The 21,761-nt window shown below is 41.5% G+C and overlaps 1 protein-coding gene across 2 annotated transcripts in view; it reads left to right on the top strand.

Annotated features, from left to right (window-relative positions):
• The window catches only part of LOC148830424 (F-BAR and double SH3 domains protein 2-like), a 78,581-nt gene extending 57,131 nt beyond the window's left edge, over nt 1-21,450 (top strand). Inside the window, exons 9-21 of one of the 2 annotated variants that reach the window (XM_088920916.1) lie at nt 105-227; nt 837-932; nt 2,873-2,944; nt 6,972-7,088; nt 8,463-8,567; nt 10,555-10,716; nt 14,667-14,801; nt 15,190-15,273; nt 15,776-15,953; nt 16,669-16,889; nt 18,146-18,320; nt 19,092-19,177; nt 20,124-21,450. In XM_088920916.1, the coding sequence (XP_088777042.1) occupies nt 105-227; nt 837-932; nt 2,873-2,944; nt 6,972-7,088; nt 8,463-8,567; nt 10,555-10,716; nt 14,667-14,801; nt 15,190-15,273; nt 15,776-15,953; nt 16,669-16,889; nt 18,146-18,320; nt 19,092-19,177; nt 20,124-20,207 (1,638 nt within the window). In that variant the 3' untranslated portion in view covers nt 20,208-21,450. The remainder of the gene's footprint in view (nt 1-104; nt 228-836; nt 933-2,872; nt 2,945-6,971; nt 7,089-8,462; nt 8,568-10,554; nt 10,717-14,666; nt 14,802-15,189; nt 15,274-15,775; nt 15,954-16,668; nt 16,890-18,145; nt 18,321-19,091; nt 19,178-20,123) is intronic. The other variant, XM_088920915.1, reaches the window with a different exon arrangement.
• Nucleotides 21,451-21,761: the final 311 nt, after the last annotated feature.

The raw sequence follows: 21,761 nt of genomic DNA on the forward strand, positions 1-21,761 counted from the left end.
CAGTTAAATGAAAATGCCTCTCTTAATTGTTTCACAAAAATACATGCAGCTTCTCCTTTTCCCTTTGCTTGTAGAAGACATTGTTGTTTCTCTCTTTCTCGTAGGCTCTCGATGGAAGTATCTACGATCATGTCAAGGATTATTTAATATCATTCTGTCGGACTGAACTTGAGGCCTGCCAGGCTATCCACAATACATTCCAGTTCCTGTTGGAAAAATCTAGCAGAGTGAGTCCGTTTTGCATTTTTCTTTTATTATTATTATTATTATTATAATTTAATAATTTATTATAATATTATTTTCATCCTTGAAATGAAGGTAGTTACCCTTTTATATTGCATTTGTAGGAGGATCAGAGGTAATATTTTTTTAATTGGGGCTTGTCTATTTAGTAAACTGGCCTAAACCTGTAAATGCACAATATGAAATAAAATCCCTGTTAAAAACTCTATTTACTTTAACATAATCTCAATTTAATGTCTTTGCCATTCGGATTCAATTCAAGATTTTATTACCTTCCTTAAATCCATTTTGTTTCATTCTTGCAGCCTTGTCCACATTTCATGGGTTTTCAGAATACCCTTAATTTTTACTTTTCTGTTTTAAGGGTGTTTGTGGCTAGAACATCACAGGTTATCCAGCCTCGAATGTAGTTGCACTATGAATGTAGTGTATTCATCATGTCTGTCACAGTGTAGGATAAAAAAAAAATTAAAGGTTGATGTTGCCAGTATAGTCAAAGGACGCAGTGGTTCCTGAGTCTCATCATTAATGAAAATTGGAGAGAAGTGCAAGTTTGTGCCAATGTAAACTCAAGCGTGTTTGTGTTTTCCCAGGTGGTGCAGGATTTCAATCAACAGCTTTTCATGCAAGAGAACGTGTGCTTTCACAAAGCACAATGTTTCCAGTTTCAGCCCAGTGACAGCGACATGGTAAACTCCTCCTCTATACAGCCAATCTCTTCATTCTCAGCCAGTCATTCTGGAGGGATTTGAGAATTTTATGTGTTTATGACACAGGCAGATCTTGGTCTCGTGACAGGATTTTTCCTGTCTTTTATTTGGCTACACAGCAGTGTTTCTCTGGCACAGAGCACTGTGCAGTGTCTCTAACCCTGTCTGCTCTAACAGCTTTTGACATACCTAATCAATGAGAGACCAAAAATAACTGTACTTTATGTTTGTCTAGATTAGTATTTTCTTAAAGAATTCTGTGACTGTAATGTTTTCGTTCCAAGTAAAGTATACAGAAGACGTTAGGTTCCTAAAGCCTCATGCCATTATGTTACAACAAGGAAGTCCTGTTCCATACTGTGACAGATTCCAGCTGTTTGTTTTACTTTCAGCTTCTTTTTGAACGAAGAAGAAATTGGAATGTATTCTCTTTCAAAGGAAAGAAAGGACACATTCAGATTTGTCTAAGCCATATTATTTACCAGTTCTACACATCGTTTCGAACTTTTTTATAAACCTTAAAATCTTTGCTCGTTGTCGTATGTGTGCCAGACGTTTTTTGGGATCTTTAAATTTACATCAAAAAACATTTGAGAAATGTCTCATTTTGTTTGAGAACAAGCTTGTTGATATAAAAGAGTGAGATGGAATCGCAGGGCCTAATGTCAGCAGTACAGCCTGAGAAATTCATGATATTAAGATCTTTATTTACCCACGTTTTCTCTCAACACTGACATTTATTTCAATTGCCTGTCTATATGTGCTGAAACACTGTAGAAATCTTTAGTAATCCCATATTCACAACGTATACAGGAGATTGCATGAAGTTAAGTTTATTCTATTTCTTTATTAATCATTTGTAAACATTGTAGACAGGAAAGTTTGAAAGTCACAAGAGATACTGTCCACACAATACTTCAAAGTAGGGTTTAGCCACTAGCTAAGTGGTCAACCTGGGGATTGATGTGCCACTAGTTTGAATACCAGCATGGAAATGCCTTGGGAAAACCAGGCAAAACCTGGAATATGGGATACAGATGTTTCTCCGTTCAGTCTGAAGTTATTTAATTGTGGGTGGCAATGTTGTTAATCACTAATTGAAGCACAAATTTAGTGGGTGGCCATGGCCAAGAGAGCAAACGTTCTATTGAATAATAAGGGATCATGTTGACGCTTATGACATACAGTATGGTGGGGCACACATGAGGATGCATATGACAACAGGTGAGGCACAGGTGTTTAAACGCCATCAGTGTAACTGTGCAGCAAAATCACCAACTAAGAGATTTAAATTTGGCATTAATGGTGTCCCATGTATCTGTGTGCTTCTGAAGCTAACCTTGGCTTTTCACATTGAAATCACAAACACAAGTGCATCGTCACACTGTCTGCCATTTCAGACTGAAGTGGTAATGAAGAGCACAATAAGGGATGGAAGTTCTGACATTGTACACATGCATATCACTGCCTCTCATACTCAAAACAGGTTAATGGGTTACAGTTGCATTATCAGTAAGGGTGAAAATCTGTGTTGTGTATATCTTTCAACAGCCAAAATTCCAATAGATCTAGCCCAGGTAAATTGTCACAATCTGTAGGGCGTTCTTGCTCCTTTTATTTAATTTCTTCTTATAACAGTCCAGTTCCCATGGCAACGTCACAGTGTCCAGGGATGACTCATATACTCATATGGCAAAAGCACTTGATGGAGCTGTGACAGACTGTGCTCTTTAACAGGAGGACTACAGCACTTAACACTTCACTGTCCCGAACCTGCAGACTTGACATCATAAAGTGGCATCATACACTAATCCACTAGCTGCCGTTTTGGCTGTTGTGTAAATAATGGCTTTGCACTGTGTTAACTGCATCTTCTATAACTGTCCTTGTCCTTGTGCAATTGTGTGTTTGTTGTTCAGAGTTTAAATGCCATCCAGTTGGTGGACATTGAGCCTTCGCCTGTGAGTGCTATGAGAATGACCTTGGCCGAGGTATACGCTGGTATAGACGGAATTGCTTGTGTGTTCTTTGGGTGTTGTCTGCATGCCGATCGGGGGAATGGGGATTAGACTCAGAAGTATAAACATATAGCCAGGTGAATGCCAGGCTCCTTGTTTCATGTTTTTGTCGTCATAAAATGGAGAATGTGCAGGTGCAGTTTAACAAACCTTGCAGTTGTTCAATGTAGACAGCTCTTTGTTTTTTATGTGAGTGGTGTACTGTGAAGGGTACTCCTACATACTGTATCATGCAATCCCAAAGCAAGTGTTGCCACTGCACATGGAACACAATCTGTGCACTGCACGTCCCTCTGTTTAATCTGCCTGCCTGACTTTCTCTGTGATGCTGCTGAGGTGCTATTATTTATGGGATATGCACATGACTGTAACGCTACTGAACATTTGCCAGCTTGCCGAATGTGATACAGTTGCTAGTACTTTCATTATTTTTCTCCGCTGTTCTGTTGTTTCTTTGTTTGTTTTAAGCCCTTGCATTGCCAGGATTCAGCCACACTGAGAACAAAATCGCGGCCTTTTTCAGTGGTACAGAAAACCGTGCTTGTTGACCAGCAACAAGGTGGCAATTTAATTACTTTCTGCGCAGAAATGCCGTGTAGCAGTGCTGCCAGCAGGCAGTTGAAGAACGCATTCATCTGTATCGGTTACTTAGTTTGGAAAGAATCATGTTTACAAAGACGGTTGGAATTGAGCTCTCTGAAAATGTAGCGGGAAGCTTTACGTGCATCAGTAAGGTCAATCAATCATTTTATGGGCGCCCTTTGCAACACCTTACCCCAGAGCGCTTTACAGATTTAGTTAGGCGTTAACCGAAAACAAAAACTCCCAGTGGGGAAAAATAAGGCTCTGGTGGTCCCAGGCCCAGCGGTTGTTGCCCCTCAGGGCAGAGGGTTTGTGGCACATTAATCATAGCAGATCATGAGCAGTTTCTCCAAGTCTAGGTTGCCATGGTTATATGCATGACAAGCTTTGTAATTAAAATATTTTCACTTTTTCTGTTTTGTAGTAAAATTAGTGCCCCCCCCCCCCACACACACACACACACACGCACACACACATAGTACCTTGAGAGAACAGGGCCTTTTAAAGATCTATTCAAGGAACCTCCCGAGTCTGTCACAGTGTTGCACTGAAGATCAATTCACGATCGTTCTCTGCATTTTATGAGTTTGAAACCGTTTCAGGCTCAGAAGCTGATTCCACCCACCTAAGGGAGTTTTTCACACTTGAGTAGGTGAATTGTCAAAGCACTGAATTTACATTTACACTGCATGTGAAAAATCCTTCTGCATGGCTATGTGTTTCTATAATCTCTCCCTCGCGTCTGCAGAACAGCATCTGTGACTCGATAAGAGTTCTGTACCAGCACCAGCAGCTGAGTGAAGAGTTTGTGATTTCACTGCATATTTTTGCCACCTGAGCTTATTTTTTAGTCGACTGGTATTTTAACATCTTTTTTTCCCCCAGGTTCAGGCAGGGACATGCCAGTTTTACCGACTACACATGTTTAGTTCGATAATAAGCTTTTGTTCAGTGCGTTTAATAATTGTGTAGTCATTGAGGTTCCTATTACAGGAATATTCTAGTGGAGAATGGCGTCTTTTTTTAGTTTCTTGCATTTTTTTCCCTTCTGGTGTTGCGATTTATCAAATAAAACAAAAGTTGCGGTTCTTCTGCCCTCCTCCCTCCCCCAGTAGGCGTGAGGAGAAGAGCACTGAGTGCTACTTGGGTGTTTGGTGGCAGATTATGCTGCCTTCTCTGGGTGTGTCCTTCCAGGTTTAGCTGTGATGGGACAGGCCGTTGACCGGCCCTCCTGTCCTGCAGTGAGCCTAGCACAGAATAGGCAATTTGTTCACGTCTGGGTGTGTTTTCATTGGAAATCAAACAGGCAGAAGTCTGTTCCTAATAAAATATTAGTGATGTTGTGTTCTTGCTGGGAAATTGAAAAGAAAAAAACAGAAGGCGTACATTCAAGGGCGCAGGGTGTTAGTGGAAGCCTGGAGCTCCTTGTTAAAAGGAATTTTTGTGAAGTCACGCTCTGTCACTGAACCCAGCAGCGTGTGGACAGACTGAATCTCCTGGCCTCGTTCAGCATCGCCAGCTCATTCCAAGTCTCTGGATGCTAGAGAAACAGGAACTCCCTGCTTTCAATTGATTTTGCCTTTCGTGTTTTATATTCTAGAACATGGTTACAGAAAAAAGTGTTGAGTTTGAAGGAATTCACCTTCGGCTGCGCTGAATTTGAAATATGACGCCTGTTAAACGCATTTAACCTGGAGGGCGAACCCTGCTGATGAATTTGTAATCTAGCTTACTTTAGCTTAATCGTTTTTATTTTTCATTTTATTCTCAATTACTTTTTCATGGCTTACGACAGTTTCTGTAGCCAATTAAAAAGATTAGCCTCCTTTTTCTTTTCATGTTGTTCACAGCTGAACTGGTTTTTATTGTGCATTTTTCAGCCACCCAGAAATATGGTTGGAATTTTAAAGCAAAAGACAAAGTTTTTTTCCCCCCTTGTGAATTCCTAGAGTCCTATGTGCATATCCCATAATGAAAGGCTTTCATCATTGTGGGATGGGGTTAAATTGTCTGTTGTGTGCGTCTGCTCTGCTTGTTTTGCATGTTTACTATAAATGCCTGCTGAAGCATCGTCTTCACAGGACAGGAGGTTTCGTGTACAACATCAGTCATGGTCGTCTTGCTTTTTAATGTTTGCGGAGCATAGAACAAACCTTTGTGAAGGTTTTAGTGTCATCAGACCTTAGCACAGTTATTGGTGGTGGTATCTCTAAAATCCTGAATACACAAACACAACTAAACAAAATGTTGGGTTGTATAAAACTTTGGCCTGAGATCAGCTGTCCAAAAGTGCTGGATCGATTTTGCATCATCATCCCAATATGCCTATTGGTAGTTAAAAGCAGATTATTTCTCTTTGAAACATGCACTGAATAACATCTAACATGATTTGTTTTTGTTTTCGCTAAGAAAAAGCTACCTAATCTGACAATTTTCTCAGCAGAGAAACTGTCCAGTCTCTATTTTACACATACAGTAGAAAAAAAATGAAATTCTATTTGCCCATTATTTTTAATGAAAGTATTTGGTAAAAATGTTTTTTCTCTGCAATAAGCCTGTTCACATTCAAGCACAATGTGCATTACCTTTCTAACATGGTTTGACTAAGTATGTCGGTCATTCCTAATGAATGAGATTTATTTCTGAAGTCAGTCTGTCTGCATTTATCGTGTATTATTTATACCAAACTTGATATTCTTTTCACTTTCTTCTGATGTTGCCCTGTAGTTCTGGGTATTTGCTACATGCTTCTTTCTTGGCATGCTGCTCTTCTTTAAGTAGTAATAAATCTGTGAGCCAGCTTACAGTATAGACATCGGTGTGCTTTTCAGACTGGAGCTAAAGTGGCACTAAAATGGCTCATGAGGTGATAGATTTTGTGATTGTTGTGTTGAGAATCTCCATCTGCATTGTAAGTGTTAGCTTTCTACCACATGACAGTTTCCAGGACTTTTGACTTTAAAATATGTAGTGTGCTCTATTGAACTTAATAAGACACACAAGTAAAAGCCAGTAGAGATCGCTGTAATAGATAAGGTGAGTATACCAGTAGGGACCTTATTATTTCATGCTTATTTGTTTATGCATTTTATGTTTCTGTCTTCATACCTGGGCAATCAGGTTCCAGTCTGAGCCTCTCACAGACGAACAACAACAGGTCGAATTATGAGAGCAGTGTTTAAAGACCGTGTCAGGGCTATGCGCTGTCTAGTCGAGTCTTATTCTTTTTGTGATAATCCCGCAGTGGGACTTGTTAGTGCTGTGATAGCCCTCACCTGGAATTCTGAAGGCCAGCCTGCTGCTTTTACTCCCAGCGCCTTCGGGCAGTTTGTCCGAGCGCACTGGGCGGCGTGGAGGGTGACGGGTGCGAGCGGGGGCTGTCGCAGGGCGCGGGGGTGACCGTGTGCTTGAATTCCAGAGCCGGCAGCTGGAGTCGGAGAGCGGTACGACGGAGGAGCACAGCCTGAACAAAGAGGCCCGGAAATGGGCGACCCGTGTGGCCCGGGAGCACAAGAACATCATCCACAACCAGAGGGTGAGGCCCAAACACAGTAACCCCCCACCAGGCCTGTGACTCCTGTATTGCTATTGGGTTTGCGATGCCACTGCTGATTATTAAGAAATAAGGGTAAAGATGGATCCCGAAAGTCCTGTTGTTTTTGAAAAGTCTTCCAAGTGCCAGCATCAGTGCCTGAAATCTATTGAAGAACCTGCAAAGCAAGCCTTTTCACCTGGAATTGATATAACAAATGGAAGAACACAATTAAAGGGGAACAGCAAAGCTATTATTTTGATATTTCGGGGTTAGAAAGATTCAGCATTGACGAGTGCATTTCAAACCATAATGGAAGTAACATGTACACGGTAACGTGTAAAACCTCCAATTTACATCACAAAATTGGCTAAATTGACTAAAATTGACAAAGTTATGTGCCGCGTCATGTTCTGCAATTCAGAACGAGGCAACAAAATATCCGGTGACGTGAAGCAGCTCTGTTACATTGTAAACAGGCAGGCTTATGAATATATCTCTTTTCATCCAGTAGAAATCTTGCTCTCGACTTCCAGACAGTTTTGCCAGAAATACTACTTGTTAACCGTGCATGCAGATGGTGTTGGAACATTTCTGCTGTTCTGCAGTGCGCGCGAGCTTTCTCACTCGCCCGTGGCGAGACCAGGAGTTTGTGACAACAGTGGCCGACCGTACAGTACTTTTAATAAAAGTTCATGATATACCGTCAATGAATTTATTCAATTAAAATGAATTTATTTTGTTCCCGAGATTTAATAACAGAGAACTTAGTTTCAGTCTGAGAAATTTGGACTGCAGTTCCCTTTTGATAGCCTTCAGAATCACTGTTGTGTAAACTGTAGATGCTCTGTGTGTAAAGCATACATTATCTGATTTTTGTTCTTACTTTCAAACACAAAGGCGGTTTGTAATTAAATTTTTGGTTTTAGCCAAGCCCCTTTAATCAGCCTATATCATTTTATCAAGTGGCTTCCTAGGTGTGGAGGTTAGTAGCTGCCCGTTATCAGCAACTACCAGTGCAATGATGATTTTAGTTCTTTCGCTTAGCTAGTTGGTAGTCTTTATAAAGTTGTGGGCCAGTGCTTTTAAAGGAAGGTTTGTGATAGCCTCATTCTAAAGTCTATCCTGATATTTGTTTGGAGAATTATATCAAACGAAACTCTCCAGTGTCATATCAAAGCTCTTGCTAGAGAGCAGAAAATACACGTAGTTAAGATCGATTTATCATTGGCTATCAGGTTTACTTATTGACAGAGAAATACAGTTCTAACATATATTGCAACAAGCTGTACAAGTAAGAGCTTAGGAAGACATTCCCAGATGTCACGTATTGTTGAGTGATTACCAATGTGACCATTTGTCGTGCTTTACCTGCAGACGTTGGAAGAATGTGAGACACATGGGATTTTGCCATCAGAACAAAGTCGCAATGAACTGGAGCTAAAAATCGAAGAAGCTAAAGAGAATATCCGAAAAGCTGAGGTAACACTTTTTCATATGGAATGTGTGTTTATGATTGTACATGTATCATCTTCAATTATTGAATTATCGAACATTCTGTGGGCAAAATCTGTGCGTTTCTAGTCGTGAACAGTGTTCTTAATACATCAGTTTCATATTTCACAGCTAAAACGTTCAATCTTGCGGGGTTTTTTCATTTTAATATGTCCTTCTCCTGCCAGCTGATATGAATTGATTTTTCTTATCAGAAAACGTTGGCAAATTGTTATTGGCATTTTTAAAATGAAATTCACGTGGTATACTTTTGTGTGTGAAACATGAATACTCACATTACCATCTTTCATGAAGAGAAGGGATTCATACTTGGTGAAACTCTTTGGCTCCCTCTTCTGGAAGCCAGAAGAATCTCATTTAAAATTAAAATCTCTTGATAGTAAATGGTAATTTAAAAAAAAGATTTAAAAGGAAACACTAATTCTTATACAGATAAAATATTAATTAAATATCTGGGTTTTTCTTTGTCTCCTTGGCTTCAAAGTGCTGTAAAATGTCGCAGTAGTATAAATATTTAATTTAATTGCCCATTAAGGTGTAGTGGAAATAAAAAAGTTAGTGTCACAGTTCACGTCACTCTTTCTGAGTGTGGTACTGAGTAAGAATCTGCAATTATCCAAAAAGACAAAGTTCTTTTCTCCTACAGTTGATGTAATTGGTATTAATAATTCAAAGCACATAGATTCTGACAAGGTAACTTACTTTGTAACTATTTTGGCATCAAAACAAAGATGGGTACAATAAAGCATGTTATTTTCTTAATGACAGTTAGTGACACAAGTACCTGTGTTTGTGAGTTTACTTTGTATAAATTGATGAATTAAAAGATGCTCTAGTGCTTAGACACTGCAGTGTTCAATAGCAACATGCACATTGTATTCATAACCTCAGGCCTCAGCTAACACTATTAGGACTTCAGCATGCAGATTAAATTCAAACTTGAGACATTCAGTTACGCAGTGTTGGATCAGCTGTGCTTTGGCACTTGTCCTCTGAATCTGTCAGTTGTTTCACTAAACTGAAGGATTCAGAAGTGAAGAGCTGGTACAGTGTGCCACTGGACTTATTGTCCTTTGTATTATCTTTGTATCATCTTTCAGTTGTTCCAAATTGAATGAACAGAGGTACATTTAATAATATACATCCTTGGGGCTTTCATAGGTGAACAAACCGGACAGTTGTTTGAATTAGGGGAGTAATTTTATTTTTGTCATAGTTGGTTCACCTTAGCTCAGTAAACAAATACAATAATTCACAGTGTCTGTAGAGTGCAACCTGCACAATGTTATTGTAAAGGATCAGGGTGCGGCAGTTATAGAGACTTCCAAGAGAAAGCGGGAGGAAGGGAGATCAAAATTTGCTTTGCTGTCATGTCAAGCAGACAAATAGATGCTGTCCAGACGGAACTACTTTTTATGAATTAGAAGCATCACAACACCGTTTCTAGAGAAGAAATACTAAAAGAGTATGATAAAGTATCAGGTAATACAATTCTGTTTCAGTTGGTGTTAAAAAAAAAGATCTTGGGTGAGACAGCTTATGCAGCCCCTCAGAACAATTTCATTTGCTGCCTATTTCCAGCATTTGCTGCCATTTCCTGTCCCATTCCTTGTCCATCTGTCCTAATCCAGGCCTTACTGCTTAGATAATAGTGTGTGGCTCTTTTCTCACAACAGCATTCAACATTACTCATGTGATAGTGGTGTTTTCCCTAGCTGTTGATCCTCTTTGATGTTTGACACTTGTTGTCTGCTTTGTTGAGTGTCTGTTCATGTTCCCCAGTTTTTTTTTCCTTCTCTTTTGGTAATGCTCTGTGCTGTTATGCTGATGTCCACTTCCTGCATTATTCGTATCTTCTAGTTGGTATTTGCTCTCAGATCTTTGTAGCACACATCCCCTCCTAGTTCAGCCTCTGTGCTCTCGCTCTCTCATGGTGTTCTTGTTCCCCGGGCAGACGGTGAAGCTGAAGGCGGAGGCCCGCCTCGACCTCCTGCGGCAGATTGGCGTTTCCGTGGACACCTGGCTGAAGAGCGCCATGAACCAGGTGATGGAGGAGCTGGAGAATGAGCGCTGGGCCAGCCTGCCCAGCCTGACCAGCCACGACCCCTCACTCTCGGTGAGAAAACCGCACCAGCCTGGACACAGAGCTGCAGAGCCAAGACAACACACCACCAGCACCGTATGCACAGTCCATAACAGGCAGCAAAGCAGAAGATTGCACTGCATACGTACTCAGTAAAATATGCTACTCGGACATTGCTTCAGTTCCTGCAAGGTCATAATTACACTGTTTTAACAAAGAAAATTTTGGGAAAGGGTCTGTTATGAGGTGTTAGACTGTACTATGAACCAACTATGTGTGCTTTGGCGTAAAGATATGCAGTGTTATGTATGTCTTGTTGACAGCACTCCCCTTATCTGTCAGACCTTACTTCCCTTTCCGTGACTGAAGTGTGTGTGGCTTTCCAAGGCTAGAAGAATTAAAAAGAAAGAATACTGAAGCAGACATGTGAATTGTTCTGGCTGGGAGTGTGCCTGTTTCACCGGACCTGGTGCATTGTTGCATTTCCTAAAGCAAACACCCTCTGGCTTGCTCACATAATTGGAAAGAAGTGAGATGGTTTGTATTCTATGCTGTCATCATTATTGTCTTCAAAACAAACAGCAGCCCACAGATTCCAGATGGCTCATGGCACAAATTGGAAATTACCTGTCAGGCTGTCGGGCAGGCCGTGTGACACTGGAACAGTGTGACTTTCAGAGCACAGAGCATTTTTTTTTTCATGTACTCATGACTTTAACATTAAGCCCAAGTCAGCCATTGTTTCCGAGAAATAACTTTTGTCCTTGGTGAACTGCTGAAAGCCTCATAGCTTAGTGGTGACTGCGCAGTTAACCTTGAGCTGCCACATGTGGCATGAAGATGCTTCCTGCTGCTGTTTTCTGTTTTTTCTTATTTTAGTAATTGGAGGCGTTAGATGAATGTGGCTCAGTGACTACTAGAAAAAAAGTTGTGCTTGTATTGTGTGCTCCAATGAGAATACTCATTATAGGGGGATGACCTGGGCTTGGGGAGGATTTACAGTTTTTCTTTTTAACTTCTCTTTCCTCTTAAATGTTCATTTGTTAGGCACTTTTCCCTGCAGAATGTGCTGAGTATTCATAGCACATCTGAGCTATGCCCACAGACTCTTAATAAAGTAATCTCAAAGGGCAATCAATCGGCCTGGATAAAAAAAAAGCTGTTGTGCCAAACCAGTCCTGAGCTTGAAACTAAAGATAACTTTAAAAATATCTTTCTTTGGACTCCATAAGAGAAGGGAGACTGTAGCTGTAACCTAGCTGTAGCTCTACAGCTGTGCTTGCCTACGTTTTTAAGAACCAGAGCATAGACTGAGATAGAATTGTAGATTCAGGTCTTACAGAGATCATGTAATGTAGAAAAGGTTCTACTGCTGTTTATCTGATGTTGCAGGGTGTGTAGCGTAAAGCCTGTCCAATCCAAACATTTGCAGTGGCCAGGAAGTCTTCTTTTTAAATAATGGATTTTTGTCTTTAGTTTTCAGGTAAACCTCTTTTTTAAAACATCTAAAAAACATACTTGCTAAAATGTCTTGATTTGCACATTTCTGAATCGTCTCAAACCTTTTTTTCTTGGAAGGCTTGAAGAACTTCCCCGTTTTTCAGCACTCTGTGAATTAAATTGAATAAGAACATTTTAAAAAAGAATATGAATGTATCTATGTTTTAACTTAAAGTGAGGTATTGGTGTTTTATTATAAATTCATCCCTTGATGAATGTATAAAATGGAAAATTAAATTTTCCTGCCTTAAACTCATCTGAGGAGCTATGGAGGGCTGCAGTACTGCTCCTGGGGTTCAGTTGCTGGGTGTGGGAGTGTCATAATCAGTAGATTGTATTTCACCATCTGAACTGAGACAGAAGGACAGTTCTAACCCCTATTTCCGTAAATTTGTCTTTATCACCAAGTAAATGTAGGAAGTTATGCCGTTTAAATTATGATTCTGCAGACTGGGAAGACCTGTATCATCCTCTTTCACCAGCTACTGTATGGCCATCCAGCTGGGTAAGGCTTCAGATTTGGTATCTAGCTCCTGATGACTGTTGGCTGGAAAAATAAAAATTCTTCAGCTACCAAAAACCATCAAGAGTGGGAAATTACAGGGACACAAAAATGGATATGTAGAAAAGGTAAAACTGGAAACAAAAAGAAAAGGATACCTAAGAGCAAAAATGAAAATGACACTATAGGTTATTCTCTTGCAATACTTAATTAAACGTAACTGTACAAGTGGTCAAGGGTTGCAAACCAATCATAGTGAATTATTAGGCCTGCCAGAGAGCAAATGACTGTGATGCTGATGATTGTTTGTATTGTTCTAGAAAATAAGAGCAGTGTGGATTTTTCATTTTGCCGGTTTGGCAGTAGAAGAAGCAGGAGTTTGTGTTTGTGGTCTTGGTCATCATCATCTGATCCAGATTTCTTTTTTCATTGTCCTTCCACTGGGCGCCTCTGTCTTCCATGTTGACTGTTGCACTCCGGCCCTTAAAATTCTGTTCACGTCACACTGCGGTGCAGAAAGGAAGAAAGTAAAGGGATGGAGACCAGCACGTGAGCTTCACATAACACATTTAGTGGTTTTCCTGCGAGAAACCTGGATTACAAATGGAGGATTCTGTCAGTGACTTGGGTTTCAGTGTTCTTTTGTAGAATGGTTTACAGAAATTATTTCACAGAGTGCAGAGAAGAAAATCTTCGAAGGACTTTTGATATGAAGAAGTAATCTTTTCATTCTTGTGAAAAAATAAGTGTCATGCATTTTCAGATAAAAGTTTCATGCCTGATAATTAGGAGTAAGCCCTAAGCAGAACTGGTATTTCAGTTGAAAGTAAAGGCATGTCTAGACATGCTTGATCCTAAGTGGCCGTCACTGCGGTCTGACCTTCCAGAAACAGCTTTCAAAAACTGACCAAGATCAGCTCTGAGCTGGAGCTGCATTGACAGAGCCCCAGATTTAACATCTCACGGCTCCACTTCTCCTGCTGTTCTCGTCGAGTGCCTGCCTGTTTAATAAAACATGGCAGATCAATACGAGCAGAGACGGGCCCTGTCATCATATCCAGTGATGGAGCATGGTTCAGTGGCCCAGCAGGCTGCCATCAGCTCAAGTGTTCTGGGCTCCACACACTTCTTAATGAGACAGTTTCATGAGAGTGGGCGTGTGTGTTTTGCAAATCATGTATTTCTCAAATTCTCAAAGAATTGTTTGTCTTAACACAGTAATTGGAAGCGTTAATATGTCACTGTCATTGTAAGGGAGTTTTTTTTTTACAAATTGGAATCAAAACTTGTGCTTTTTTAAAGGTCTCTTTATTTTCTCATTTGTTAAACTGGTTTACAGGTGTTTTGCTACTTCATGTGGTTAACAATTGTAATGAAATACAGGGGGGAAATGGTTGTGCACCATTATTTAAGGAAGGAATCTAGTAAATAAAACATTTTGCTCCTTCAGTCACCCGTCTTAGAGTTAGTCAGACCTTTCCAACTTGTAAGAACAACTTGCTAACAGATTGTTTTTTCATGTACCTGTTCATCTTATAAAACACATTGTCTGCTTTACTGTAGTCCAAAGACCTGATGAATCGAGCCCTTGTTGTCACTCTGCCCTCCTCTTGGCAGCCTGTATTATCATTTTCCAACTCCTTATTACTGAGGGATTGTTCAGCATCCGTGTAGCCATCTCAACTCCCAGGGGAGGGCAGCCCTCCAGGTGGCTAGCCCTTTGTAAGAGCCTGACTGCTTTCAGTTGGAGGAAAATAAGCAAAAAAGATGGGAACAGGGAATGCACAGCTATCACTTTACCATCTTTTGAAAAGAAGCTGGCTTTGGTGTGGGTGAACACTGCTTCAGGATGACAAAATCCAGCAGGTTCCCCTCCTTCTTTAAACTGAGAATATCCCGTGCCCAGACAAGCCAGCGGGCTCTATAGCTCATCTTTTATAATCCAAGACCTGCTATGACTGAGGATCTTTTGTGTCCACAGACTGGTACAGATTTTGACAGAGAGGAAGGGGAAGAATTTGAGGACAACATGGACGTGTTTGACGACAGCAGTTCCAGTCCATCTGGCACCCTAAGGAACTACCCACTGACCTGCAAGGTGATCTACTCATACAAGGTAATGGAATCAAGACACATCCGTGCACCTACATTGACTTCCTTTGAAGTAACGAGTGCTGTGTTCACTCATGATCCTTACAAAAAAAGACTGCCAGCATTACCACAGAAAACTGTTCAGATCTAATTCTTAGTTCTGTTCCAGTTTGTTCTCTTCCATCAAGATTCCAATTCCAATAAGTTCTCTTATTCCCTTTAATGTCAACAATATGTCGCCCTTTTGTGCGATGTGGCAGTCTGATGTGACAAAAATGAAAATCCTGGAGCTGGCACTCTTTGCAAACAGTTTCAGGCTTTTCAATCTTCAGATGCTAAGGATTTGTGTCAGCCCAGCATCCTGTAAGTGTCAACACTCCTGTCTAATCTGGGCCTGCTGTGCGGTTTTGCAGGCCTCCCAGCCTGATGAGCTGACCATTGAGGAGCAGGAGGTGCTGGAGGTGATTGAGGACGGAGACATGGAGGACTGGGTGAAGGTACGAGAGCGCTCCTGGCTTTGTGGGAACTGCTATTGACGCTACTGTCTTAATGAAGTACTGATGTTATCCTCTTCGGTCCTTAGTAAGGTTGATCCATGAATTGCATGATGCAGTTGCAACACATTCAAAGCTATAGGTTACTTGGAGGGAGTTGTTTTGAACTCCTATGTTCATTAATATGCTTGATGAGTTAATTGCACTTTTTAAGACTAAATATGGACATGCTTTCCACATGTTCTGCCTGGTGGACAATTTATACATCATCCCCTTATGTCCTACATGTTTTATTCTGACACCCATATGATGTGGAACTAAGAACCCAGAAGCCCTTATCGGCAGATCAGACACATTTAGTTATAGCAGCTGCTACGTTTTTACATTGGGCTTTCTAGGGGCTTCTGTCTATATAATTGGCGCAAAATTGTGGCATCACACTTAACTGCAAGAGGGCAGCTGACGCAATAGACATTGCCTAACTGATGGGGTTTGCTGATTCCAGGCAAGAAACAAGTCGGGCCATGTGGGCTATGTCCCCGAGAAGTACCTTCAGTTCCCCACGTCCAACAGTCTCCTCAGCATGCTGCAGTCCCTGGCCGCCCTGGATGCCCGCTCACACAGCTCCAGCAACTCCACCGAGCCTGAGCTGGCATCAGGCAGCATGAACGGGGATGCCAACAGTAAGAGCACCTACACCGCGCGCTTGGAGAGCTGTACATACTCGACTTGTTCAGTTCCAAGACGGGCGCAAAGTGTGTCGGCCTCCTTCCTGGCCCCATTTTTCTCTGTTTTGAGATATTGCAGAAATCCGTATTTCAGAACATTGGTTATACGGTACATGAGGTGAACGGCATTGTGGCTCTTTGGTTAGCATTCCTTATGCACCTATTGGCTGCTGGGATAGGCTACAACTCCACATCGATCCTGTATTGGATGAGATGGTTAGAAAGTGGGTGGATGGATATATGAATCTTGAAAATATAACATTGAATAGTTGTAAATGTACAATTGTCCCGCATCTGTATACCCGGTCTCCCACAAGTACTAATAAATAAATACTAAATACTAGTAGGAATCCTCCTTCATTCACTTTTAGATCATTGTTTAAAGAAATAAATCAGGAAATGCAGTACATGTCAGAATAGATTGATCAAAGAGAATAATAGCCATTGGTGCAATTTAGAGAGTCTGTATGATAATGCATGTTGAGTATTAATTAATTGCAAATTAATTGTCACTAACATAAATCATGCTAACCCAAACACTTATAAAGTACGTGGCAAGAGTGTAGAGTTTGTTAAAGTGATAGCAGCGGTGTGGCACTCCGAGGTGAGGCAGTGTGGGATTACGAGCGGGACGCCTGCTAATTTCTTCTGTGTGCGCCCTGGCTTGCAGTGAGCTTTGTGAAGGCGCTGTACGACTACGAGGGGCAGACGGACGATGAGCTGTCGTTCCCGGAGGGCGCCATCATCCGCATCCTCAACCGGGACAACCAGGAGGACGACGGCTTCTGGGAGGGGGAGTTCAACGGGCGCGTGGGCGTCTTCCCCGCGGTGCTGGTAGAGGAGCTGGCCAGCTCGGAGAACGGGGACTGTCAGTGGATCACTGACTCACAGGTACACATACCCACACGCCACACCTGAAATGCAGTAGGAAGTGGTAGGTTTGTTACAAACTGAAAAATGTTTAAGGATGCTGGATGATGATGTGTGGAGTACCTATTATAATCCACATATCAGTTCAATATTATGTACCCCATTCATTAAACGGATAACGCTGGGTGTTCAAAAAGGAAACGCTGTTACATTTCTAAAACCCCTTCACTTGGAGTCCTTTAACTGCATCTGAAGATGAGAGTGTGTCACCTAGATGCACAAATAGACTGCTGTAAGTTTCTCTTTTAAAAAGGAACTGCAGTCACAATTTCTCAGACCGGTTCTTAAATCTCGGTAACAAATTGACGTTATAGAAAAAAAATGCCAAATTTCAAATTAAACACAAAATAATGAACTTTGTGAAAGTTCTGGAAGTCGCCATGTTGCCGCAAACTCACATTCGAGTTCCCACGAACTGTGACGTGATGCGGCCCTTCCTGCTCGCTAGTAACTGTAAAGACTAATGTAAAGCGAAGTACGAGCAAATAAATACAGGTCGCGCAGCAGACATTTCACCGCAGAAATGTTCCAATGTGATCTGCATGCAGAGTTAACAAGTAATATTTGTTGGCAAACTTGCTTTGAAAGCGAAAGCAATATTTCTATTGGATTAAAAGAGAAGTATTCACAAGCCTGGTTGTTTACAATGTCATAGGGCTGCAACACATCACCAGAAGTTTTGTTGCCTTGTTGTGGATCAAAGAACATGGTCCTGGGCCTTCCTGAAGATTTAGTCTATTTGTGATCTAAATTGGAGGTTTTATACGTTACTGTGTATGTTACTTGCATTGTGCATATGGAATGCACTCATCAAAGCTGATTCTTTCTGATCCTGAAATATTAAATAGCGTTGCAGTTCCCTTTAATTGTCTTTTGTCTACAAGAACAGAAGATTTTCCAGGCAGTGGACAGATGTAACTCTCAACACTGTCTGGAACTCTGTCCACGGTATTTGTGAAGACTAATAAATACGGACGGACGTGATGATGCCCTTCCTGTAATTTGAATGTTTACAGAACTAGATCAAAGAGGGAAATCCGAGAAGGGAAGTGGTTTTGACTGGCCGTTAGGCTTGGAATTTGGGAGATCCTGCCCCTTCTGTGCTGGCGACGCTGGGAAATGAGCTGCAACACATTTCATCGCGACCCCTTCAAGCACAGCTGAAGAAAAATTGTGGAATTTGTCTGTGGTTAAGGTCGTCTCGGCTGTCTTTGCAGGTGTCTCCCTCTCTGCGGCTGCAGTCCTCTCTGCCGCCACTGCCTCTGTACGACCAGCCCCCATGCAGCCCGTTCACCAGCCCGGACAAGACCACGGCGCCCCCTTTTCCCCACTCCACGTCCGTCAACGGAGAGCACCAACTGTTGCCTGCGTCACTCAAAGGCCCCACTCACAGTAAGACGGCTTTCTGCGCGGTACAGTCCAGACCTCGACAAGAAATGTAGAAACGTACTGGTGTAGATTATCTGTGAGGTGTTAAAAATTACAGTACAGATAATCCTGCTTCCACCATTCTCCCAGCAGTCACCGGCTGATCTGGAAACAGTATATCATATGTTATTTACACACAATAATTGCTTCTCATTAAGCAGGTACTATACTAAATTGCCAGCAGCCATACTTTGCAGTTAGCAAGCTGAGGTTATGAGTACAATACAGCACTGAGTCTCTACTGTATTATACTTTAAACGTGTATATAGTCTATCTGTGTTTTTAAGTTCTCGATGCTTTATGACATTTTTAAAAAGAAATTCAAAGCACTAAAGAACATATCCAAAACACCCCGAAACAGTGTTATATAAAAATGTGGAAAGTAAAATCAGTCGTTCACTGCTGTCTTACTTCATCGTTGAATCAACACTAATCAACTTTTTTACTATGGAAAAAGTTCTGTGAAAGTATTTTAAAACGTAATGATTTTAAATTTCTCAAGGTGTGGTGTTTTTATACATCATGTCTTATTGAGATGCTAAATTGTATCTCGTAAGCATCACTCCCACATCGTAAAACTTTAGGAGTGCCGTTTTAGGAAGTGTTCTGTGTTAAAGGCGTGCGGAATTTTTAGTGGAGGTGGAGTCCATATTACTCTGGAGTACTGTTATTAAAGTGCTAACGATGTTTTCAGGCTATGATGTGTTTCTCACATTGTTTAAATCCTTCTCTCAGATCACAACAGCTTCTGTTCTGAGTCCCCCGGCTATGCTCAGCCTCTGAGGCTCACACCAGACAGCGGCCCTGGAAAGCTCAGACCTGTAAGTTAACCATTCACCCTGAATTTCTACGTACAGTCGTCTCCCTGAAAAGAAAACTTTTGTGGTTTCAATAAGCCGTGTGCTTTTTTTAAAAAAAAGAAAACGGAATCAACTATGTTTTTAATTTATACCCACTCATTTTGGAATCTCCCAACAACCTGCTTGTATTGGCCATTCATTACTTTGACATGTATCAGCTGTAGGAGTGGGGCTCCAGACAAGTCACAGGAGTTATACTCTTGCCAGAACGAGAGAATATCCAGACTTACTTACTGGAGGGCCTCGTGGCACAGCCTGGGCTCAAGCTGGCGATGTCTGGGTCATAGGGCCTAGCATGCAGTCTGAGCCAGTGTCTTGATTGGCTGAGCCAATCTTAGGAGCCCCAAACCTGCATGCTTGAAGTGGAACATTCCGGAGCCTGTTCTGTGCATCACAGATCTGGGAATCAGGGCCGGTTTTGGGGTTCATAGGCCCTAGGCACTTTGACTCCAAAATGTGCAAAAAGAGGGATAAACGCCAATTGAATTACGTCGATTGATATGATGCACTTTAAACTATTCTAATGCTAAACCACGTGATGGATGGAGGGAGTTGAGCGACCCATAACTTCGATACCTCTAGTTTCTAGAACAGCTGCTAGACAGCGTATGATTATTGATCTGGAGCACCTAGAGTCGATCGCAAGCATGTTGTTTCAGCTCATTTTTTGTTAGTCGCTAGTGTTTCCCTCCTTCGTAGGCCCTAGGCACTGTGCCTACAGTGCCTAATGGGAAATCTGGCACAGGATATTCCTAAACTGAAACCTGGATGAAGTATCCGGAAGAATTGTAAAGAGAAAGCAAGGAGAAATGGGACGTGAACGTAAGGTTGTGCAGTAGTAAACTACACCATGAGGCTGCTCGAGGTACAGCACACCTAACGCTGATGTGTGGCTGTGTGTTTGCAGGTCCGTGCGGCGCCCCCTCCACCCACACAGCACCCTCGTAGGCAGGTAGAGAAGACTGAAGAGGTGGAGATCACTCTGGTGTAAGAGCACCACATCGGGGGAAGGCTGCTCGGGGGGCACCGTGCTCATGGACTGAACTGGACCAGGCTCCGAGCCGTGGGGGGGTGGGGGTGGGGTGAGGCAGGCCCGTGGGATCAGTCCTGGAGGTCCGGCACCTCTTCATTATGAGCCCTCGTCTTGAGTCAGGAGGAAGGAGTTTGAGAGTATTTATTACGCAACAGACTGAAAGACCTTGGAAACCCGCTGAAGAGCAGGCCCAAAATCGGTGGTCTTCTCAGGGATCCTGCCTGCACCATGCGGAGGTGAACAGCTGCAAAAGGTCATCTGTAAACTCAACACCGGGCAGAGGACATGGTGTGCTGAAAAAAGGCTTCAGCAGTCCCTAGAAACCTTCCTCTGGCAAAGGCCAGCAATACAGACAATGGCACTGGTTGGATTGGGCCTTTCATTTATGAGGATCTACAGAGAAATTCACAAACACTTAAACTAGAAAGAAAGGGGGAGGGGAAGTTCCAAAGAAAATCTGCAAGGGAGATGTCTTGGAAGTAGAATCAAAAAAGAGAACCCAAGGGAAATCAGAACATCAAAGGACAAGGTAACTAGGTGCTTATACCTAAATCCCTGGAGTATTAGGAACAAAATACAAGAGATGGAAGCTACTGCAGTAACATGCACTTATGATGTAATTGGAATCACTGAAACATGGCAAATGGAGAGTGATGGCAAGTGATACAACATTAATGGGCAGTTGTTCTTGAGAGACCAGAAGGAATGAAGGCGTGGAGGTATAGCACTATACAGTACATCCAAAAGAGCATTCGTATACAGGAACTTAAAGAATCAGAGGTCTTATAAATTACATGGGTCTTACTTATACAAAATACATAGTGTAAGGAGTAGGCTACAGATCACAAAATTCATATATTATGCAGTTCGGTATCACGAAATCAAGAACATGTGTAATGTCTGCATTAACCTAGACCCTTTCAATCGATCATGATAGGTTAAGGAAAATGGATGCAAGAAAGCCATTAGAGATATCTGAAGCAGTTTAGGACAGATGTGTAATTTCAGAAGATCAAAGGAAAACGATTTCAAAAAATGAAGGAGTTCTTGAGAGGTAAAAGAGAACAGAAATGGAAACAGTAGAATGGATGACAACATTTTAAAGGTATTCTGCTTGAAGCACAGAACAGATTAAGTGAACATGTAAATCAGAGTAAAAAAAACTGTGTCCAGTACGGCTTAAAAAATAAATTAAGAAAAATAGAAGGGGGAAAAAAAGCACTTTATAAAATGAATTAAACATTTCAAAGGGAAAATTTATTGCAATCCCATATACAAAGGTTATAGGAGAGGCAGGGAGAGTTATAATATCTCTCTGGTTCTCTCTCAAGAACATAAGACCCTAAAATAAAGAAATTCAAGTCAGTATTACAGCTGTAAAAGATCAGTGAAAGATGAAGTGCAGTTTCACAGATACAATAACCAGAAAGATTTAGAGAATGAAAGGGAAAAGGCTGACATAAATTAAGATTTTATCCAGGTGTTTACCAAAGAAGAAATTTACATGTCTCA

This window comes from Atractosteus spatula, chromosome 7 (genome assembly GCF_055471065.1).
Source record: "Atractosteus spatula isolate fAtrSpa1 chromosome 7, fAtrSpa1.hap1, whole genome shotgun sequence".
Taxonomy (NCBI): Eukaryota; Metazoa; Chordata; class Actinopteri; order Semionotiformes; family Lepisosteidae; genus Atractosteus; species Atractosteus spatula.